This window comes from Microplitis mediator, chromosome 9 (assembly GCF_029852145.1).
Source record: "Microplitis mediator isolate UGA2020A chromosome 9, iyMicMedi2.1, whole genome shotgun sequence".
Lineage (NCBI taxonomy): Eukaryota > Metazoa > Arthropoda > Insecta > Hymenoptera > Braconidae > Microplitis > Microplitis mediator.
In genome coordinates this window covers 20,161,598-20,186,848 of record NC_079977.1, presented here as the reverse complement: position 1 = coordinate 20,186,848, position 25,251 = coordinate 20,161,598, and the positions used below count along the sequence as shown (strand labels likewise).

The 25,251-nt window shown below is 27.1% G+C and overlaps 1 protein-coding gene across 1 annotated transcript; it reads right to left on the bottom strand.

The window, feature by feature from the left end:
• Positions 1-667: 667 nt before the first annotated feature.
• LOC130674328 (serine-rich adhesin for platelets-like) lies at positions 668-25,251 on the bottom strand. The gene is made up of 5 exons (XM_057479626.1): positions 24,528-25,251; positions 17,997-18,805; positions 8,945-9,253; positions 5,982-8,871; positions 668-807 (listed from the first exon to the last, which is right to left on the bottom strand). The coding sequence occupies exons 1-4, from the start codon at positions 24,901-24,903 to the stop codon at positions 6,028-6,030; spliced, it is 4,338 nt and encodes a 1,445-aa protein (XP_057335609.1). The 5' UTR covers positions 24,904-25,251; the 3' UTR covers positions 668-807; positions 5,982-6,027.

Sequence of the window (25,251 nt, the reverse complement as noted above, 5' to 3'; positions counted from 1 at the left end):
TTTACAGTTTAATATTAATAATAGACAATGGTGAATAATTATTATTTTAAAATTAATTATATACAAATATTAATCAATTAATTTGTCATTCATTCATATACATTATATACTATAACATTTTTTTTTAACTTTTAATTTTATTTCAACAATCAACGCATATTATTAATATTTATATTTATTTTTTTCATGATTAAAATTAATTATTGATAACAATGATCTTAATTTCTTGAAAACTTTTTTTTTTAATAATTTTATATTTATATATATGTATGTATTTGTAGGTATATATCTTCCATAGGAATCACTTTTAATTGATCTTAAAAAAATTCATTTTACTAAAAGTTTCTTTTTTTTTTTTAAATAAAACAATCACACTTATGTACAACTTCAATTTTTTTTTCTTTTTCTTTTTTCATATAATTATATTTATATATAGTATATATATTTATACGCAAGACACCGGGAATGAGATCGTAAAAATAATTATTTGATAAACGATTTAATTGTATAGTTCATGAATTAAAAAAAATTTACAACATGATTAAAATTTTACATTTTTTAATAATTTAAGTGTTTCAAGTTGATTTAAATATTTAATGTCTTTTAATCTTTTTTTTTATTTTTTATGTATATATTTATAAATTTTTTATTCATTGATTCAAATTCGCCATTTTGTATACCGTTGGTATTCTGGTTCAAGCTCGGTGGTGACGTCATCTAAGCCTTCAGTCAAATGGTACTCGTACACGTTACTTTGACGTTCATTTTTCACTTGAAGGTTACTGACGACTATTTCCTCGTCGGACACTAAGTTTTATTAAACCCCAAAATAAAAAAATTTTCTTTATTTATTTATTTATTTTTTTTCTTTAAATTATAAAATATAAATTATGGATAGAAATTTTTTATAAATAATTTGATTAAGGAAACGGAAAAAATAAATTCATTATAATTTTTGAAAACTTGATTTTACGCAACTAATATTTTATATTTTTTTTTTTTTTTTGTTTATATTTTAATAATTTTGTTAAAAATTTTTGTATTTATTTTTTTTCGAACTATTGAATTTTACGTTTGTCGATATCAATTCGATGAAAAATATAAAACTTAAATTTGTTATTAAAAAATATTTTTTTTTTAATAGTAGTTTATCTATCGAGTGCGATTGTGTTTAAGACGCGAGGTGTGAAGATTGGTGTCTGAGCCGAAGGCAAGGGTACCAACACACGAGCGTTTTAGACATGATTGTACTAGATAAATACATTAGTTTTTGTGACAGATATTTGAAATGTACTACATTTCGTGCCTACAAATGGCAGGTTATAACCCGCATTTATTTATTTGGTAAGATTTTTTTAAGTATTTTTGGAAAATAAGAGAGAAGTCGGTAAGTGTATTAATTAATATAATGATAAATTTTGTCACAAGATGGTTCGTTAAGTTATTTCGATATTTTTTGGTCGTTTGCTATCGCACATGTAACCAAAAAATATTTTTTGATCCGTTGATGACGTCACTATTAGAACGAGTAGGTACAGTGCCCCCCCCCCTAAGGTATCCCTCTGTAAGATATCATTTCCCCTGATTTTACTACCATTTCCCCTCAATTCAGTTTCCCCACTACACTCAGTGGAATTTACTAGCGCATGCGCTTAAGCCGCTACTATAAGTCAGCTGTTTACATACACATACACAGAAAAAAAAAAATTCTCGACTGAAGGTAAATATTCTTGATTCAAGAATATTTTTTTGGAGACCTAAATTTTCTCAGATAAAGTAGAAATCTTCTCCGACCAAGACGAATTTTTTTTAACCAAGACAAATTCTCTTGGCTCAAGAAAATCTTGACTTGGTTCCCGAAAACGTTTGTCTTCAAAAATATTTTCTTGACTCAAGATAACTTTTTTTTCTGTGTAGATATACTTATAGATAGTAAGACCGCGCATGCTTCTATTTTTAATAGCTCCACCTTTTAAGAGCGGGTGTACCTTTCTAAGATATTTTTCATGGAACCAGAGCCCCGAGTCTGATATCTTAGGGGGGGGGGGGGGGCACTGTATCTCTTTTACCAGCTGTATCTTATCTAATATTTTTAGCTGCCGGCTATAGGCGCTGAATGTCGTACATTTTAAGTGTCTGTCACAAAAACAATTTTTTCTGACTGTTACGTGAATTAACTTTCTTGAACAATAGGAAAAAAATATAAATGTTGGAAAATCCAAAAGTGCACACCTCAATCGCTCATTTTACTTTTAATCATTAAATTAATTTTGTAGTATTAATTAATTTTTTCTCATTATGAATTTTTATTTAACTTACAAATTATCGATTTGATTTTTTTTTCAGTTCAATATTTTTCTAATAACATTTTTTTTAAATATCCCGCCTTTTTGTCTTAGATGTCGCTCTTTTTTTTCAAATCTATACTGTTAAGCTAGTGCTGCTGCCAGTAGTTGATGGAGAGAAAAAATGAAAAAAATAATAACAACAGTAAAAATAAAAATGGCAGCTAAATTTTTCGTGAATTCTCAGTTTTACGTTTTTAATTAATGACAATTAAACTAATAGGATTTAGATGATGATTTCCCATAGGGTTTTTGTGACAAAAAATACAAAAAAAATAAAAAAAAAGTTGGGCCGATTAATTGTGTCTATCGAGAGTTATCGTGTTTACAAAGTTTAATACGTAACAATGAACAGCAGTGGTTCTTTGAGTTAAAATAATTTATTTTACGCTAATAAAGTAACGAATCGACGTAATATTAAGTTCAAATTGTTCCTTAATAAAATCTCTGTATGCTCGGATACATTTTGATGTAATTACTAGAGTGTAGAAATATTTTTGTGTGAGTAAAATAGCCGGAAAGAAACCGTTTACAGAGCATCCTCAGCACCTCGGCGCTTGAGGTGTGCAAAAAGTGCATTAGAGATTAAAATCAGTACTTCTTCCGACTTAAGTAATAAATTGATGAGTTACCAAAATTTTGACAATTTAAGAATCAAAATATTTTCCATAGAAAACAAAAAGTTACCTATAGTAGTCTTTATTTTATAGTATCTTAGGTAACTGATGTTAACGAATATAGTACCCGAGTTTGGGAACTTGGGCGCCAGTGAATGTTACCAACCGAACAAGAGTATCATACTCGATGCCACTAGTTGTTTACTTCATTTTATACAATGAATGCTCAAACTAAAACCACCACTAAATTCCTAAAGACGGCGTAATGCGGTCGCAATTATTATAATAATTCGTCCTCATAAATTTTTATTTATTAAATTATTTTATTCAACGCATGCCTGATTATCGCCACTTCTCATATATGCAAAACAAACCCTAATTGACCGTTTACTGCTCGGTGGTTAATAATTCGTCAAAAAGCAAATGGCGTCCCATGTTCCGCAACAGCGTGTGTTTATGGGGTCATGAACAAACGCAATTGAATCCATAAACACATTCCTCAAAAGTCATTATCGACCGATCTCAAAAACAAACTCTACTTTTATCACTAGAGCAAATAATCTCGACAATAAATATATTTAGAATGAGTAGTACAATCAATCTAACCACTTTGATGTCAGAGTCTACTTATGAATACGTTGGTTAAATTTTATTTATTAAAATAAACAAGAAATGAGTGGTGAGAAAAGTCAAGAACCAGTATCATATAGATCCCCACCTGATTTAGGGTTTCCCTGATTAAACAACTGAATTCGACCGAATTAAAAATTTTAATTCTGTTATATTTTGTCGAATTCTGCAAAACAGAATTCAACTGAATTGAAAATTTCAATTTTGTAATATTCTGTTAAATTCGGTAAGGCGGAAATCAAAAGAATTCAAGGATTATTTTCGAATTAAACAGAATAAAACCGATTTAAAAATTTTGAATTCGTTTTAATTCAGTTTAATTTGGGGTCAGATTTAGAAAATCGAGGATTATTTTAAAATTAAACGGAATTAAACCGAATAGAATTATTTAAATTCGTTTTAATTGGGACCAATTCTGGTTTTCCTGCCGAATTAGACAGAATTCATTTTTAAGTTAGGTACCGAATTAATAGAATTTATCTGAATTAAATAGAATTAAAAATTTAATCCTGTTTAATTCAATCGAATTCAGTTGTTTAATCAGGGTTACTTTACTGACTTAATAATTCGCAAAAATCAGACAATTGTTGAATAAAGTATATTGCATAGCACGTGGGTCAAGTCACGCATTTATCCGTCAAACACAATGTTCTTAGCACTCCGGTGCACACTAAGCCAGTGTTACCAGATGGACTCATATACTTTCCCCTAAACACCCGCGTAAAATCCTCTAGATTGAAATAAAATCCCCTAAATTAAATGACTTACAAATTATCAGACGCCTGATGACTTATTGAATTTGTTTTTTTTAATAAATAAATTATATAAATATAAATTGAAAATTTGCACGTGAAAAAATTAAAAAAACTTGAAGAACATTTTGGGATAATTTTTTTTTATAAAAATTCATCTCTTAGAAACTTAAAAAATTTATAAAATGTCTGCTGACTTTAATATCATTAAATCAAAGATCTTATAATTAATATTGTAAAGCTTGTTGAAGAATCAATGTACTATATATTGTGCTTAGTATAAAATGTGTTTAATTATGATTAAAAATTTGTTTCCGAAAAAAATAAACCATTTTTAGTACAGGTGATAATAAAGTATGAAAAACATATTTTTATACGAAACGTAGTATAAATAATAAGTTAAATCATATTTTATAAATTATTTAATAGTTAAAATCTTTTAAAATTTTTCAATTATTGTTTAAAACTCTAATAAATTATTTTATTCAGACGAGGACGCTGTTTAACATGTGGACACCGATTATTTGCCATTTTTCTTTTTTTTTTAAAGAAAATATGTTTTTTTATCTATAATGAAGCATGTTTGTAATTCTCATTGATAATTTATTAAAAAAAATTTTTAAATTTCTGGTCTGAACTGAAATCGTTCTTCGTTCATTCTTTTCAACTTAAATTTAAGGAAGTTTGTAATCCCCTGAACGAATCCCCTAAAAAAATGTTTCCCCTATATTTCCCACCAAGCCGTCTAAAATCCACTAAATTTAGGGAAAAATCCCCCAACCTGGCAACAGTGCACTAAGCACTCGCTGGAGCTCGTGCATGTGCACCTACGACTCGTGTTAAAAACATTGTGCATTTCTGTAAAATTTCGGGGAAGGGAATGCACTAGTGCTTTAAGAAAAATTAAACACTGCATCCGACCAATCAGAAATGATCAATGTTCAATAAAAAGTTAATGAGACCGACGTTAGGCATTTAACGGCATTTATTTTGAGCATTTATTATACATAAAAAAAAAAAATAAATCAAGAAAAAATATAATTCACATTTTTATCTAATGAGAATTTGAAATATGCACTTTTTGAATTATCAAATTTTTTTTCATCAACGCAATACAATTTTAACGCAAATTACAACCTTGAAAAAATTATTCATTTTATAAACAGAAAAAAATTACTTATTCTTTACTCTCAGTGGTCACATTGAATCCATAAAACCTCAGAAAACTTTGAACTGAAACAATCTTACCAACTATTCAACTTTTCCAAAAAGTACAAGATATTTTTTTTTGTTAAAAAAAAAAGTCCCTAACACTTTTTATTAACTGAATATTTACAAATAATTTCAAAAATTCACTTTTCTTTTAATTTAAAATCTAAAATGTGACCACTGAGAATTAAATAATTTAAATTTTCTAAAAAAAATTTCTTATTATAAAAAAATTCATTTTTTTTTTCAACGATAATTTAAAAATTATTTCCAGTTAAATTATTAAAAAAAATTAAAAACAAAACACAATAATTTTAGGTACTAAAATTTAGTTACGAATGTAGAAATTACAGGAAATTAATCGCGTCAAAATCAAAGTTTATAAAAATTAATAATTAATATTAATTAATTTGTTAATCACCACTCACTTGATTAAATAATAAATAATAAAATTTAATCCATCAGTATCCACAGCTATGAGTTTGAAAAAATCTTATCATCATTAGATACCGGAATGTTAAATGCCTTTTTTAATTCTTCTAATCTTCTATTATCATCATCAGCATCATCATCATTAACAACAACAACAACATCTTGACTATCATTATTCCTGTGATCATCATCACCACCACTAGTGTCATCATTAACTATTTCATCAGCTTTAACACAAACCGATGAACATTCAGATTCAATACCCGAATCTAAGCTACCAGCAAAACCATCCAGATTATCTTCGCAACATGGATTTGTCTCTTCAATTCCCGAATCCTGACTATTGCGATGGGCAACTGAACGATCGATAGATCTATCGATCAATAAATTTTGCGAGAGTGAAACTTGTTCATTGCTTTTATCAATTAAATTACAATTGTCGTGATCATCAAAGGATTCACAGTGTTCGTAAATTATTTCTACCTCCGGATGCAATAAATCATTAACTAATATATTATCATTATCCTTATCATTATCGTTATTATGGTCCTTGTCAACCGTTAAATCATCTAATAAATTATTTACACTTATATCACACGTTATATTACATAATAAATGAGTATCGTTATCATTATCAACGTTATTTATTAAATTAGGATGATTAATACTGATGATTGTGTTATCACAATTTTCAGTGACGTTTAACGACGTCATTGGTAACGAATAATCATCATTGTCATGATGATTATCATCATTATTTTCAACTAAAACACTTACAACAGGTACATTACTGTCTTTAAATGCTGCTTCTGATGATTCTTTATGATGATCATTGTGATGATGATGATGATTATGATGATTGTTTATTTTATGATCATCGGAATTTTTATCTGAATCAATCAATCCTTCTCGCAGGTACTTTTGAAATTTATCACCGAGCGCCATCATACTTGTAACCCGATGAAATGGTGACGTGTAATTACGCGATGGCTCGAATGCTGAAGTTGTAAATAAACTTCCAGTGTTTTGAAAAAGGCCCAAAAGACGATCAAGACTCGATGTTGATGATGATGATGATTGTGGTAATGCTTGTGATCTTGATTCAGTGATAGTTTGTTCTGTTTGAGATGTTAAATTGGGCCTTATATCACTTGTTGATGAAGAGGGCCTTATTTCTATTTTAGATGATTTTGATTTTTGATCACTTCCGCATGTATTTGGATTCAATTCTGGCGATGAAGTACTGGGATTTTTATTACTTAGTGGTAAATTAAATCCAAGTATTTTTGGTGGTGAAATGGGCCTTATTTTATTATCAGATAAACTGGGCCTTATATCACTTGTTGAAGAAATATCAATGATTTTAAGATCAGATGAATTTGTATCATTTAATGAATTGGGCCTTATATCAATTTCTGATGAATTGGGCCTTAAGTTAACTGCCGTTAAATCGGGCCTTAAGTTATTGTTTTGCGAAGATCTATCAGATGTTATATTTTCTACGGGGATCAATTCACTTGAATTGGGCCTTATTTCTTCAGATGACAAATTGGGTCTTATTTGTTCCGTTGATAAATTGGGACTTAATTCTATTAGTGATGAATTCAATTCCATTGATTGAATTAAGATATTGGGCCTTGTGTCAGTTAACGTTGAATTTAATTCAGTTAGTACATTGGGCCTTATGTCAGATGAACTGGGCTTTATTTCAGCAGTAGTTGAGTCAGTAACATCTGTTACCGTTAAGTTTAAAGCATCATCTACCGACGATACATTGGAAATTAAAATTTCGGAAGTAAAAGTGGGCCTTATAATATCTGTTGTAAAATTGGGCCTTATTTCTGTTGTAAAACTAGATTTTATCGTTGTTACCGCCGTTACATTTTGACAATTATCGTCAGATAAATTAGGTATTCCAGATGATGAACTGGGCCTTATCATATCAGTTGATAAATTGGGACTTGATGAATCCGTCGACATTTCTGAATTCTCCGAAGGTAATTTAGAGTCAACGACTGTTGTTAAAGCAGGGTTTACATCTACCAAATTGGGCCTTATCTCTTCAACTGCATTGGGCCTTATTTCTTCGTTTAATTCGGGCCTTACATCAATAACATTTAATTCTAAAGAATCTAAACTTTCTGTAGACAATTGAATATCTTTTTTAATATCCGTTGTAACATTGGGCCTTATTGTTGTATCTGCAGACGTCAAATTGGGCCTTATTGATGATTGATTAACAAAAACACTATCAGAATCATCAGAATCCGTAAAATCTGTTTCATTAATTTTTAATGCTGGTGCAATAACAGTAACGCGAAAACGTGAACCATCCGGTGGAAAGAAACACGTGGACGTGGACGTTGACGTAGAGGAGGACGAGGATGATGAGATAGTGGGTGATGATGAAAATGAAGGTGGAGGTGTGACAGGTGATGATGAAGCTGATGAATTATTAGAACTTAATGATGTTTCAGATACACGTGAAACAACGAAACGACTTCGTGATGGACTTGGAATTGGGCTTGCCACGGGCGAGGGAATTGGCGATGGTGCTGGTGAACGTAAACGTCCACCGCTTGTACGTTTAGCCATTTGCATTGTCGAGGATGCTGACGTAGACGATACAGACGATGACGTTTTTGCAGAGCTGCTGCTACCTCCGACAACGACCTCGCTCGTGGCGCCCATTAAAGGAGGTGAGCGTGCTGGCAGTGTCTGACAAGTCAACGAGATCTTACGCGAGCTAACGCTTGATACGCGACTGCGATGTTCCGGACTAGTTGATTCTGATGTAGTTTCTTCTTGATCATATAATTCTTCATTCCGTTCACAGTAACCTCGTATTTCATTTATTAACTCGATATACTGATCAGCCATTGCCGGCTAGAAAAAATATTTTAAATAAATTATCAATTAATTTAATAATTTTACGTTTTGATTTATAGTTTTTACTTACAGATTTACTGATTGCTTTGTCATCCAAATCAATACGAGTGATACTTGTATTTTTTTTTAATGCCAGAGACAGAAACGTCAAACCGGTCAGCTGAAGATTGTTGTCTCGCAGGTCTATCCTCTCGAGTGTCTCATTCTTTTCGATAATTTCCGCGAGTGCGAGAACACCTTTTTGAATGAGGCCCGTTGATTGGACTCCTAGCTGCAGGAGAGTTTGATTACGACGTAGCGACTCTTTACAAACTTCAAGAAATTCATCGCCCATAGCATTTTGCCCGATGTTCAATGTCTCTAATGTCTTTGAGTGCATCTAAAAAAATCATACAATGTTACTTTATGTATATATATATGGACAGGTAGGAGGGGAGGGGGGAGGAGTTGAGGAAATAAGAAGATTGTGGAGACTCAAATACGTTAAATCTTTTTTTTTTTATTGATACCCGATGAAAAAAGATTTTATACAATTATATATAGACTGTATATAATTATATATAGACTATATATAATTATATATAGGCTATATATAATTGGATAGAAAAAATGGCCAGATCCAATTGTATACAATTTGTATAGAAATTGTATACAATTCTATACAAATTGTATACAATTCTATATATTGAAATTATATAGAATTGTATATAATTTGTATAAAATTGTATATAATTATATAGACTTGTATACAATTTGTATAGAATTGTATACAATTTCTATACAGTTGTATACACACTGTTGCCAGGTTGGGGGATTTTTCCCTAAATTTAGTGGATTTTAGACGGCTTGGTGGGAAATATAGGGGAAACATTTTTTTAGGGGATTTGTTCAGGGGATTACAAACTTCCTTAAATTTAAGTTGAAAAGAATAAACGAAGAACGATTTCAGTTCAGACCAGAAATTTTTAAATTTTTTTTAATAAATTATCAATGAGAATTACTAACATGCTTCATTATAGATAAAAAAACATATTTTCTTTAAAAAAAAAAGAAAAATGGCAAATGATCGGTGTCCACATGTTAAACAGCGTCCTCGTCTGAATTAAATAATTTATTAGAGTTTTAAACAATAATTGAAAAATTTTAAAAGATTTTAACTATTAAATAATTTATAAAATATGATTTAACTTATTATTCATACTACGTTTCGTATAAAAATATGTTTTTCATACTTTATTATCACCTGTACTAAAAATGGTTTATTTTTTTCGGAAAAAAATTTTTAATCATAATTAAACACATTTTATACTAAGCACAATATATAGTACATTGATTCTTCAACAAGCTTTACAATATTAATTATAAGATCTTTGATTTAATGATATTAAAGTCAGCAGACATTTTATAAATTTTTTAAGTTTCTAAGAGATGAATTTTTATAAAAAAAAATTATCCCAAAATGTTCTTCAAGTTTTTTTAATTTTTTCACGTGCAAATTTTCAATTTATATTTATATAATTTATTTATTAAAAAAAACAAATTCAATAAGTCATCAGGCGTCTGATAATTTGTAAGTCATTTAATTTAGGGGATTTTATTTCAATCTACACGGAAAAAAAATTCGACGAAAAATTCCAATATTACTATCGTAATCCTGGACTATACTTTTATTATCTGTAACATTCAAATATATGATACGAAAATTTACAGTTTTTAAAAGATTTTTTACTATTCACTATCGTAATTTCATTAAGAGTTTATTGTAATCAATTCAATAAGAAATATTACAATGTTACTATCGTAAATAGTAAAAGAATAAAAAATAAGATTTAATTATACTATTTATTCTTTTATTCTTCCTTTTAATTTACAGTGCTGCCTCTATGTTTTTACAATACAAGCTACAAAAATTACGATAGTTGGATTGTAAATTTTCTGAAATGGTATAGTATATGCCATCTGAAGCGTTTACGTATGAAAGACAAGTGTTGTCACAAACCATGATGTGATGCTTGTATGAGTGTATATATATATATAAATACAAATGATGACATCTACTTTGTCTGTATTATTTGTGGTTCAACTATATATATTTATAAATCAGTTCATCTTTATCCACAGTGTAGTGCAGAAATAGAGGTTATTATTCATGACGTTTTTCGGACAATTGTAAATAAGAAATTTAAAATAAAAACTGTACTTTCGTCATTACAAACCTACATAGATTGTGGAATATAATAATTTGGTGGTGTAAGTATAATTATTATTATTCAATTTTTATTAAACTTAATATTCTGTGGGTATATCGTATGATCCTGAAGTTGGCAGATAATTAGTAATTTTCGGATTTTTTTTTTCACCAAAGAAATTACAAAAAAAAAAAAACTAAAAAAATACACATGTAGAAAATTTAAAAAACTATGGGTGCAATTTTTTTAAATATTTTTTTTTTAATTATTTATCGTCTAAAAAAAAATCCAAAAATTATTAGATATCTGCTAACTTCAGTATCATGTATATCGTTCGTTTTAAAATCATTTATCTGGACAAGAAGTTTATTTTTATAAACAATTTAGTAGTATTTTGTGGTCATAGGATAAATGATTCTAAATGAATGAAAATTTATTTTTTCTAATAAATTCAATTCTCCTAATTTTGTTACAGGATAATCTTCATTTGTCGACAATGAATAATTTTACCCGGCTTTGCGAGAGGTAAAACATTTCAATAACCTCAAATTATGGACATTCAACATTTCTTTATGATACTGAAGTTAGCAGACGCCTAATAATTTTTGGATTTTTTTAAAAATGATAAATTATAGAAAAAAAGTATTCGAAAAAATTGCACCCATGGTTTTTTTAATTTTCTACATGTGCGTATTTTGAATACAAATAAATGAGTTATTTATTCATAAATTTTATATATACCAAAAAAATATGTTTGAAAAAATATTAAATAAATGTTTTATTATTACTACTTCAACATGTTTTATTTTTATTTCGAGATTGTATTTTCCTTCTCAATTTAACTGTTAAAAAAAAAAAAATAATTCCAAATGATAAATTTTTCTTTTTTATTAATTATAAGTTCTACTTTTTTAAGAAAATATATTTTACTCCATTGACTTCTAATTATTATTTTATATTTAAAGAAATTCTACATTACCGACTCATTCATTTTACGATAGTTGTATTAGAATTTATGTTAACACAACTTGTATAATTTACTCTATAGTATCTGATTTTTTCTTTCTGGTAGTAGTATAAATTATAAAATAAAAATTACGATAGTCTATTGTAAAAATTATTATTGAAAACTTATAGTCCAGCGTTACAATACTATATAATGAAAATTACGATAGTTAAATCGTAAAAAATCCGTGAATTTTTTTTCCGTGTAGAGGATTTTACGCGGGTGTTTAGGGGAAAGTAGATGAGTCCATCTGGTAACACTGTGTATACAATTGGATCGGGCCATTTTTTGTATATAATTTTATACAATTGTATAAAATCTTTTTTCATCGGGTATATATATTCAAAGTGAATAGAATAAATTTTCAGCTGCGGTTAGAAAAAAAATTTCATTTTTTGCGGCAAATGGGGAAAATTAAAATAATAAACAAGAAAAAAAACTGGGTATCGGTTGGCTCTGCGGGTTAGCCTCAAAACTTTCTGCTGTTTTCGAGCTCAAGGAGCTCATGTTTATCTTAAATTATTGTTGAACAAGAAATATTTTTTACTTTTTGAATATTCACGACAATCGGGGGTTCTTGAATGATTTATTTTTCTTAATTTGTCTATTTTTGCACACCTCAAGCGCGAAAGTGCTGTGGGTGCTTTATGAACGGTTTGTTTTATTCGACTATTTTACTCACATAAAAATCTTTCTACACTATTTTTATTCCACCAAGATGGGTAAAATTGTATACTAGCATATAGAGAATTTATTGAGGAACAATTTGAACCCAAAATTAAGTCGATTCATTATTTTATTCGTTTAAAATAAATTATTTTAACTGAAGAAACCAGTGCTGTCAATTGTTACGTATGAAACTTCGTAAACACGATAACTCTCGATAGACACTATAAATCGGCCTAACTTTTTTTTTGTTGTCTTTGTATTTTTTATCACAAGAACCCTTATGAAAATTACTATCTGAATCCTTTTAGTTTAATTGTAATTATATACAAAAGTAAAACTGATTATTCGTGAAAAATTTAACTGCTATTTTTACTGTTGTTATTATTTTTTTCATCGTTTCTCTCTATCAACTACTGGTGGCAGCACTAGCGTATCAATATGTTTGGAAACAAAAAGCGACATCTAAGACAAAAGGCGGGATATTTAAAAAAAAATGTAAGTAAAAAAATATTAAACTAAAAATAAGGAATAAAAAAATCAAATTGATAGTTTGTAAGTTGAATAAAAGTTCATAATAAAAAAAAAAAATACATTAATATTATATAATAAAAGTAACGATTAAAAATAAAATGAGCAATTGAGATTTACACTTTTGGATTTTCCAACATTTTCCTTTTATTACAGATTTTTTACTCTTCTATGTTATTACAAAAATTAGATCTGTTTCAAAATAAATGATGAATTCAAATATTTTTTATTGGATTTAGATTTTTAAATCGTATTTATTTCATACGGGAACTTAATCGGTTATTGACCGTACTATTCCCTATCCAGGCAAATATCAGACTTGTTTTTGTTCTATATTTAGTCTCTTGTTAATCGCTTTCAGATTAAAAACAGACTTTTTTGTTATGATTCTTAGTCTGTGTTCAGTTGTTTTTAGGATAAAAACAGACTTTTTTATTCTAATTTTTAGTCTACTTTCAATCGCCTTTAAATAAAAAGTAATAATAATCTAGATTTATTAATTTATTTCAATTTTCTTAATATTTGAAACGTGCTAATGCGCTTTCGTAATAAGATGTCACGAGAATTTGGATGGTTTCTAATGCCAAAATACTTTCGATTTTATCCAGTAAATAAGAAAAATTTATTAACATTTTAAGAGTAATTTTATTACTTTTATTCAATACTATAAATATTCAGTCAAGAAAACTAAAAAATAAAGTTGTCAAACTATCATTAACTGCCGACATTTATAAACAACAGTTATTAAGTAATGGCAAACAAAACATAATCAATTCTAGAACTTCGAACATTTTCTATAAATATTGTCCGTATATAAAAATATTACAAGTCCTCGATTTAATCTAGTTTTGTCCTTACAAATATTTAAGATTGAAGTTTTTTTAAGCTCAAGAATTAATCTACACGGAAAAAAAATTCTAGGAAAATTTACTATACAAGTATCGTAATCCTGGACCCGACTAGTTTTACCGTAAACTATCAAATATTTTATATGAAAGCTTACTGTTTACAAAAAATTTTTTACAATTTATTATCGTAATTTTACTGATAGTCTACTTGCCCTACTACGAAACTTTGAGGCGAAAAATTGCCGTAGCCAAATAAAAAATTGAATAGAGTAGAGAAAAATCTGGTGAATCTTCCGATACAAAAACCTAGCAAAAAAAAGTGTAATTTTTTTTGTTATTAACAAAAACCTTTTGCAAGTAAAGCCTCGGTCTACTTTAACGGAATACTGCTTTCTTAAAATGAACCAGTGAAATTCCACTGATTCAACCAGTGAAGTTCACTGGTTTAACCAGTGACTAAAAGTTCACTGGTTGAACCAGTGAATTTCACGGGTTGAATCAGTGAACGTCGCGCTCACTGGTTTTAACCAGTGAACTAAAAATATGTAAGCGCGCGGGTACAGCAGCATTCTGTACATGAGTATATTTAAGTGTTTTATTATGCCAATAAATAAGTAATATTCATTGATTATCTTTATGTAATATTTTAACTAACTTTTATATAACAATAATAATTATATGACACAATTTTTACAGAGTTTAAAAATAAATAACTTTGGAGTAATTTCAATAGCTTAGAGCTAACCTCAAAAATGAAAGACATAATTTTAAAATTGAACAATATTAAAAGCCCATTGAGAATGGAAACAAATTAAATTTTTATAAATCCTAATAAATTTTATTTATTTTATTACAAAATAATTTTTAATTAAATATAATTGTTATTAAGACTCTTTTAGTTCACTTTGTTTTTAAATAAACGTTTATAATAAAATAAAATTAATCTAACCTATTTTGTTTATATTTATCTAGTACACCGGCGTATCACTGGTTCAACCAGTGAGCCAAGCGATCATCTTAGTCCACTGGTTGAATCAGTGAATTTCACTGGTTGAACCAGTGACCGCTCGATTCACTGGTTGAACCAGTGGATTTCACTGGTGAATCAGTGGATTTCACTGGAGAATCAGTGAAATTTCACTGGTTCATTTTAAGATAGTGGATAAAGATTTTTCCCATGCAGTTAAATAAATGTACAAAATAAAATAATTCAATCTTTTCTGAATTGTTTGGTCTCAAAGTTTATACGAAAATGTTAATTATTAATGATGAAAATAATTATTTAATTTAATCAACACAAAAAAATACTAGCCTAACAGCTGCTTTATGTACCGACGTGGTCTGCGCATATCCATAGTGGGGAATTAACATCGAGACACGATTAACAGCGTTGATTATGTCTCGATATGCTACCAACCTACAAGACGGTTGAAAACAAAAATTCCGGTTGGAATCTAGAGAATCTGGGGTTTATTTCTTTAGGTTTGCGTTTTCGATAAACTAAGTGGACAAAATTCGGTCCCATCTAAAAGCATTGAGTGTCATACCCCTGATTTTTAGTGGTAATATTTATCAAATAGAATTTACGGTGGACACAGTTACTATTGCACACCTCAAGCGCGAAAGCGCAGGTGTGCTTTATGGACGGTTTTTTTTATTCGACTATTTTACTCACATAAAAATCTTTCTACACTATTTTTATTCCACCAAGATAGGTAAAATTGTATTCTAGCATATAGAGAATTTATTCAGGAACAATTTGAACCCAATTTTAAGTCGATTCATTATTTTATTCGTTTAAAATAAATTAGTTTAACTCAAGAAATCAGTGCTGTCAATTGTTACGTATGAAACTTCGTAAACACGATAACTCTCGATGGATACCGTTAATCGGCCTTACTTTTTTTTTATTGTCTTTGTATTTTTTATCACAAGAACCCTTATGAAAATTACTATCTGAATCCTTTTAGTTTAATTGTAATTATATAAAAAAGTAAAACTGATTATTCGTGAAAAATCTAGCTGCTATTTTTACTGTTGTTATTATTTTTTTTCATTTTTCTCTCTATCAACTACTGGTGGCAGCATTAGCGTTTAATATGTTTGAAAAAAAGGCGACATCTAAGACAAAAGGCGGGATATTTAAAAAAAAATGTTAGTAAAAAAATATTAAACTGAAAATAAGAAATAAAAAAATCAAATTGATAATTTGTAAGTTGAATAAAAGTTCATAATAAAAAAAACACATTAATATTATATAATAAAAGTAGTGATTAAAAATAAAATGAGCGATTGAGGTGTGCACTTTTGGATTTTCCAACATTTTTAAAAATTACGATGTAATATCATAATTTTTATAACTTGCATCGTATTATAACAGAGGCAGTACTGTAATATTTACTTTATTTAAAATTAAATTGAAAGTTGAATATAAGAATAAATATAGTTTTTAAATTGTAATTTTTATTGCACGACTCATGATGCGAAGCATCAGCGTGTGCTTTACGATCGAAAAATTTTTCACCTCCCCTGACAGTTTTGAATCACCCTGGATCCACCGTGATTCCAGCGTGTTTCCACTCCCAGGGTGTTTCCAGAGTGATTCAGAACCGCCAGGGTCACTTCGGCAATTTTTTTATTCTTTTTACGATGTTAACATTGTAATTTTTTATAGTATATTACACACCTAGGGAAGTAAAGTAAGAAATGTCTCAGATCACATGTAATTGTTGGCCGAGGCGAAGCCGAGGTCAACAAACATGTGATCTGAGGCTTTCTTATTTACTTCCCGAGCAGTGTATACTATTTTCCTCCTCGACGGAGGCGGAAAGCGGCAACTTCGTTTTGCATAGCGGGACGAAAGTTGACGCTTTCCGCCTGGAGGTGAGAAAAATAATTTTTAATCCAAGTCTTTGTTAAAATTGCGATGTTAAATAGTAAAAAATGTAACCTACATAGTAAATTTTTAAGTAAGACATTTGAAAATTGATGCTAATGAAAGTACAGTCCACAATTACGATGTTAATATCGTAAATTTTAGTGAAACTTTCTTTCCGTGTACTCACGTGTCAAGCTTCAAATATTGGAATTTTTAAACTCAAGTGATAAAAAATAAATGTTGGAAAATCCAAAAGTGCAAACCTCAATTGCTCATTTTATTTTTAATCTTTACTTTTATTATATAATATTAATGTATTTTTTTTTTATTACGAACTTTTATTCAACTTACAAATTATCAATTTGATTTTTTTATTTCTTATTTTCAGTTTAATATTTTTTTACTAACATTTTTTTTTAAATATCCCGCCTTTTGTCTTAGATGTCGCTTTTTGTTTTCAAGCATATTGATACGCTAGTGCTGCCACCAGTAGTTGATAGAGAGAAACAATGAAAAGAATAATAACAACAGTAAAAATAGCAGCTAAATTTTTCACGAATAATCAGTTTTACTTTTGTATATAATTACAATTAAACTAAAAGGATTCAGATAGTAATTTTCATAAGGGTTCTTGTGATAAAAAATACAAAGACAACAAAAAAAAGTTAGGCCGATTTATAGTGTCTATCTAGAGTTATCGTATTTACGAAGTTTCATACGTAACAATTGACAGCACTGGTTTCTTCAGTTAAAATAATTTATTTTAAACGAATAAAATACTGAATCGACTTAATTTTGGGTTCAAATTGTTCCTTAATAAATTCTCTATATGCTAGTATACAATTTTACCTATCTTGGTGTAATAAAAATAGTGTAGAAAGATTTTTATGTGCGTAAAATAGTCGAATAAAACAAACCGTCCGTAAAGCACCCTCAGCGCTTTCGCGCTTGAGGCTTGCAATACATAATAAAATTGATAAAAAATAAAAAATATTCCAACATACCAAGACATCAGAAAATACATCCGATGAATCACGTCCAAAATGATTATTCCACAATATTAAGACACCCAGACCACGAGCCTCTTTGTTTTCTTCAACCGCTTGAGCAATCAAACCTTTTAAAATTTCCTTAACGCCGCCATCTTGTAAATTGTTATTACTAACATCCAGTAATTGTAGATGATGATTGATTCTTAACATTCCTCCTAATTGTATAGCATCATACTTAGCTAAGTTATTATCAGCCAAATATAATTCTTTTAAACCCGTACAAACTTTTAATGCTGCTGCCAGTATTACAAAAGCACGTCCAGCTAGACCACAATTTTCAAGTTTAAGTATTTGTAGATGTGCTGCATATTGCAATGGACGTTTAAGAATATTCATGTGCTGTTGGGTCAAAACAATATCACGTGCTTCCAACTGCTCAAGACAAAGTGTCCTTTTGATCATTAATCCACATGCTTGCCAACCACGTGCTCCAATATTACCGTTATGAGAAATATTAACGTGATTTGCTGACTCGTAGTATTCAAACATATCGAATAATGTTTCAGCACTTTCATCATCTAAACCTGATGATTCGAGATCTATTTTAACAAATTGCAACCGCCTGAATACTTCTTCCAGTGGTTCGGAATTTGATTTACCCAATTCCTCATTTCGTAAACTCAATTCCTCGTGACGTTTATCATTTATTGTTAAATCTAATTTTTCTAACTGTCGTATAACATTTTGTATTGGTGTGCTACCGTGTTTTTCACATGATTTTATATATGCACGTAATAAAATTTCAAGACTAACATTGTGAGCTGTAACAAATTAATGTCATTAGTTTTATTATTATCGATAAATTTTTCATTTAATTTTTAATATTTATTTCAATAGACAAAAGAAAAAGGATTTCTCGTCTCAAGAAACTTTGACTAGTCCTAAGAAATTTTTTACAGTAATAATTAAAAACAAAAAGTTTTCTTTAAACCAGAAAAAATTTATTGACGCAAAAAATTTTTTCTCACCCCAAGAAAATATTTTACTCGTCCTAAGAAATTTTTTGCATTAAGAATTGAAAACAAAAAATTTTCCTTAAGACGAGAAAAAATTTATTAATGCAAGAAATTTGTTTACTTTCCCTCAGAAAATTTTTATTTTCAATTTAAAATGCAAGAAATATCTTGAGGTTCACAGAAAAAAAATATCTCGGCGCAAGAAAAATTTTTCATTATGAAATGAAGGCAAAAATTTTCTTCGGACTTGAAAAAATTTCTTGCGTCAACAAGTTTTTTCTTGGCTCAAGAAATTTTCTTTTTGTCCCAAGAATATTTTCGTTTTCAATTTATAATGCGAAAAATTTCTTAGGACTAGTAAAAAATTTTCTTGGGGCGAGTAAAAATTTTTTGCACCAAGAAATTATTTTTTTCTGTATGAGTAAAAAATTTCTTGCATCAAGAAATCATTTTTTTTTATGAAAGATTTAAATTAAATTTGATCGTCGAAATTTAAGTAAAAATGATTATTTTTTTTTATTTCATGAATTTGCGAAAACAAGTATAGGCTATCTTCTGATTAAAAATTTGTTTTTATGAATAAAATAATTCATTGATCCGAAAAATAATGTATGATAATTTTGAGGTCTGAGATTATCTATTATTTAATAGTTATTTTTTTGACTTAGCGTACAATCAAATAATTTGTTATCAACTTAAATACGATGTAAAATTAAATTTAATAAAATATTTTAAACGTAGTTTGATAGTTTAAAAAAATAAACCAATTTGATTTTTATTTTTAGATAATTTAACCGATTGAATTTCGGAATTTAACGGAATCTAAGAGATTTTTAAATTCAATTTTGACTTTTCAAAAAATTAGGCGGATTTAAAAATTTTTAACTTTCTGCTAAGAAAATCGACGATTTTCAAAAAATTCGAGAAGTTGTTTTTTTATAAATTACACAGAAAAAAAAAACGAATTTTTAAATTTCATTTCAACATTTCATGAAACAACCGATATTTTAAATTAATTTTGAACTTTCAAATAAAAAAAGTCGGATTTAACTTCTTCATTTTTTTAATTCTAAAAAATTCAACCGATTTTTGACATCTTTTTTAACTTTGATAGAATTTAACCAGATTTTTTAAATTTCATTTCATTTTTCTATAAGATCAGACCAATTTTGTTCAACTCAATTTTATTAAAAAAAATGTACCTGAAGATCGGAACGTTTTTCGGGCAATAAAAAAAAACAATTGATGGTAAAATTCTGCTGGATGACTAGATTTTTCAAGTTTTTCACATATAGATGCTGACTTGTCAGTCGAAAATCTTAGACCAACCCTAACTTTCGGAACTACCCCTCAAGCAGTCGAATTACATAAATTTAGTTCATTTTCGTTGCACGAAAAACGTTTCGATCTTCAGGTACCTAAAAAAAACTAATCGATTTCCAAATGTAACTCCAATTAATTTTAAAATTTCAAATTCTCTAATTCAATAAAATTCATGAATTTCTAAATTCTATTTGTGTAATTCCGAACTAAACTAGAGAAAAAAAAACGTTATCTTGAGTCAAGAAAATATTTTGGAAGACAAAAGTTTTCGGGAACTAAGTCAAGATTTTCTTGAGCCAAGAAAATTTGTCTTAGTCGGAGATTTCTACTTTATCCGAGAAAACTGAGCTTTTCAAAAAACTTTCTTGAATCAAGAATATTTACTTTCAATCAAGAATTTTTCTCTACACAGAAAAAAAAAGTTAACTTGATTCAATTGAAGTATTCTTGAACCAAGAATACTAGTTTGAGAAATTCTATTTTTTTTTTTGCTTTAAGAATTTATTTCTTGGCTCAAAGAGTTTCAGGATTTTTAGTATAAATAAATTTTTTTTAAATTAAAAATATGCATTAAACTTCCAAATCAAAAATTAGTATGAGTAACTATTGTAGTAATAAACTGATTTATAATTTTAAAAAATATATTTGTATATTTCTGACTCGAGTAAAATAACATCCTGATTCAAAAAATGCGCCATACTTAAACTAAGTCGGTATCATCCTGAGTCAATATTATCGGCCTCACCCGCATGGAAAAGCTATATATTGATAAAAATATATATTGCTAGAATATATTATCAATATATTTATCAATATATGACTTTTTATGTATGTTTTACATATATATTTTAATATATCTTTTTTATATTGATATATTATATTGAAAGTAGTATATTAATTAATATATAGTATTTTTTATATATGTTTTCCAATATATTGCAAAATATATGATTTCCAATATATTGTAAAATATATGGCACTTTTTTTACTTTTCTTAGGTTATTGCCAGTAAATATAAGGTCAATGAAAAGAAGGAGAAAAAATAATAAATTTGACTTTTTTTTGTGGGATTGTGTAGAAATTAAAAAAGTATATTGAAAAATAAAATTTTCAATATATTGCGAAAAATATAAGTTTTGATATACTGGAAAAATATAATTCCAATATACCGCGAATCATATATTTAATCATATAAATTCTTTCATATATAATCAATTATATAGAGACTATATACCACTAATTATATGAGTCAAAATATATGGCTATATATATCAAGTTTATTACATTATACTTATAAATTATATATATACTATCCATATATGATAAGAATATATTGATCATTATATGATATAATATATATAGAAAAATACAAAACATTATATACAAGTAAATATATTATGATAAATATATAATCCAATATATGTAAAAAACATATATTTTTCAATATTGATATTTTTGCCGCTATATATTTATCACATATTCACCATATATTTTTTTATATACTTTTAACAATATATAGCTTTTCCATGCGGGGAATATGTGATGAATATATGGCGGCAAAAATATATATATTTATGAGTATATGTTTTTTACGTATATTGGATTATATATATTTTTTTAATACATTTCTTTTGATATAATGTTTTATATTTCTCTGTATATATTATCTCATATAATGCTCAATATATTTTTGTCATATATGGATGGTATATATGTAATTTATAAAGTATAATACAATAAAATTTATATATATTTTGACTCATATAATTAGTGATATATTGGCTGTATATAATTGATCATACATGGAAGAACTTATATATTTAAATCTATGGTTTGCGGTATATTGAAGTTATATTTTTCCAATATATTAAAAATTATATTTTTCTCGATATATTGAAAATTATAGTCTTTATACACCTATATTTTTTGAGAACCTATCCGATAGCATAGAAATGAAAATTATAAACAAAAATGCATGGTTTTTATTATGTAACCCCGCATGAAAAAACTTTATATGTGAAAACATATATGATAGAATATATGAATATTATAATGTGATATATTGTACAATATATAAAATCATATTTAGATTTTTGCCGTATTAATATATGATAATATATTGAAAAAAAATATATTGCTAGAATATATTAGCAATATATTTATCAATATATGACTTTTTTATGTATGTTTTACATATATAGTTTAATATATCTTTTTTATATTGATATATTATATTGAAAGTAGTATATTAATTAATATATAGTATTTTTTATATTTTTTATATATGTTTTCCAGTATATTGCAAAATATATGGTTTCCAATATATTGTAAAATATATGGCACTTTTTTTACTTTTCTTAGATCATTGCGTTAGTTATTCAGTAAATGTAAGGTCAATGAAAAGAAAAAAAAAATAGTAAATTTGACTTTTTTTGTGGATTTGTGTAGAAATTGAAAAAGTATATTGAAAAAATAAAATTTTCAATATATTGCGAAAAATATAAGTTTTAATATATTAGAAAAATATAATTCCAATATACTGCTAACCATATATTTAAACATATAAATTCTTTCATATATAATCAATTATATAGAGACCATATACCACTAATTATATAAGTAAAAATATATGGAAATATGTATTAAGTTTATTATATTATACTTATAAATTATATATATACCATCCATATATGACAAGAATATATTGAGCATTATATGAGATAATATATATAGAAAAATACAAAACATTATATACAAGTAAATATATTATTATAAATATATAATCCAATATATGTAAAAAACATATATTTTTTAATATACATATTTTTGCCGCTATATATTTATCACATATTCACCATATATTTTTTCATATACTTTTAACAATATATAGCTTTTCCATGCGGGACATACCATAGTACGACAAATATGTATAGTACCATATATTTTGCAATATACTGGAAAACTTATATAAAAAATATACATCATACTGTATATTAATAAATATGCTACTTTCAATACAATATATTAATATATAATAAAATATACCAAGATATATATGTTAAACATACATAAAAAAGTTATATTGATAAATATATAATTAATATATTGTAGCAATATATTTTTTTTCAATATATTATCATATATTCATACGGTAAAAATATAAATATTATTTTATATATTGTGCAATATATCACATTATAATATTCATATATTTTAAAATATATTTTTTCACACAAAAAGTTTTTTCATGCGGGCAAACCAAGAGAAAAAAATTATTGGGAGAAATAAATATGCATCTTGTTTGAAAACAAAAAATTCTTCTTTCAAGAGTTAAATTTTTGTAAGAAAAATTTTTAGTCTCCATTGAAGAGTAATAATTTATTTATTCAAGATTGAACTTTTTTTTAATTGAAAAGTTTAGATGTTTTGAAACAAGAATTATATTTTTAAGAAAATAATTTATTTGAACCAAGTTAATTTTTTTTCTGTCATCTAAAATTTTTTCTCTCTAATCCACCACACGATTTTCGTTTTCCAAACCGTAATTTCGTCATTAAAAATCCCCAAATAATTTTCGCCTAAATCCGCCTAAACAATTTAATGACTAAAATAACTTTGTCATAAAATAAAAATAAACATTTACCGTAAAATTTATCATCGCTCATTATCTATAATTACAATTATTTAGAAAATTAAATGAATCATTCAAAAAAAATAAAATAAAATGCATAGAAAAATATAAGACACGTAGATCTAGTTAATCAATTAACAAACGTTCTGAGATAAGTTGCGAAATAAAATGTTTAAAATAAATCATATTGTGAAACAAAATCATTTGTCTGTTGATGAGTCAATGTACCAAGTAATTAATCTCTGGTCTAGAATAATTTTTTAAGAAATTATACTGAAGACCTTAATTTTTTTTTCTAAAAAATTCATTGAACAAAAAAATTTACAGTCTGACAAGTGATTGATTAAAAATCGAAAATTTATAAAAATTGATGATCCTGAAGTTAGCAGACACTTAAAAATTTTCGGATTTTTTTTTTTCAACAAATCAAATACAAAAAAATGCACATGTAGAAAATTTTAAAAACTATAGATGCAATTTTTTCAAAAATTTTTTTTTCGATAATTTATTATTTTTAAAAAATCAAAAAATTATTGGACGTCGGCTAACTTCAGTATCATAAAAATTGTATACCTTCTTGCCATGGATTCGCAGGTTCCAAATACCCAGTAATCAATTGATCATCTGGAGGAAAACTGACACGTGATGTTTTATCTTCAATTGTTGATAATCGATCGATATCATTGACAATATTTTTGTCACCATAATTACTATCATCAACATGACCATCATCATTATTATGATCATGATCATCATCATTAGTATCATTAGTTTTAGTAATTAATGAATTATTAAATTGATCCAAGGTCGGCTGTTGTTTACCGTCATCATCCTCATTATCGTCATCAGAAATTGATTTATGACGTTCTGTTGAATCGATTGTTATTGATTCTTGATTATTTGATAACATCAAATCACAATCTTTAACTATGCAAGCACCTTCATTCATTTTTGATATTTATTAATTATTAAATAAATAAATAATTATTTTTGATTTTTTTATTTATTATTTTTTTTTTTTTATTATTAAATTTATTTTAATTCGACACTCGCGATAAATCATCAACGATTATTTACAACTGCATTATTATTTTTAATTTATGAAAAAATAAATAATAAAAAAAAAATATTTTTTTTTTTAACTTGCGCGGGAGTTATTTGAGGTAATTAAGAACGTTTGTGAGTATGATGTGTGTATTTGTGAAACGGGATTTTATTTTAGCACCCATTTGATTTAACTATTCACTGGCTAGTTGGCGAAACACGAGCAGCCATCATTGTTGCCGTCTCTATAACA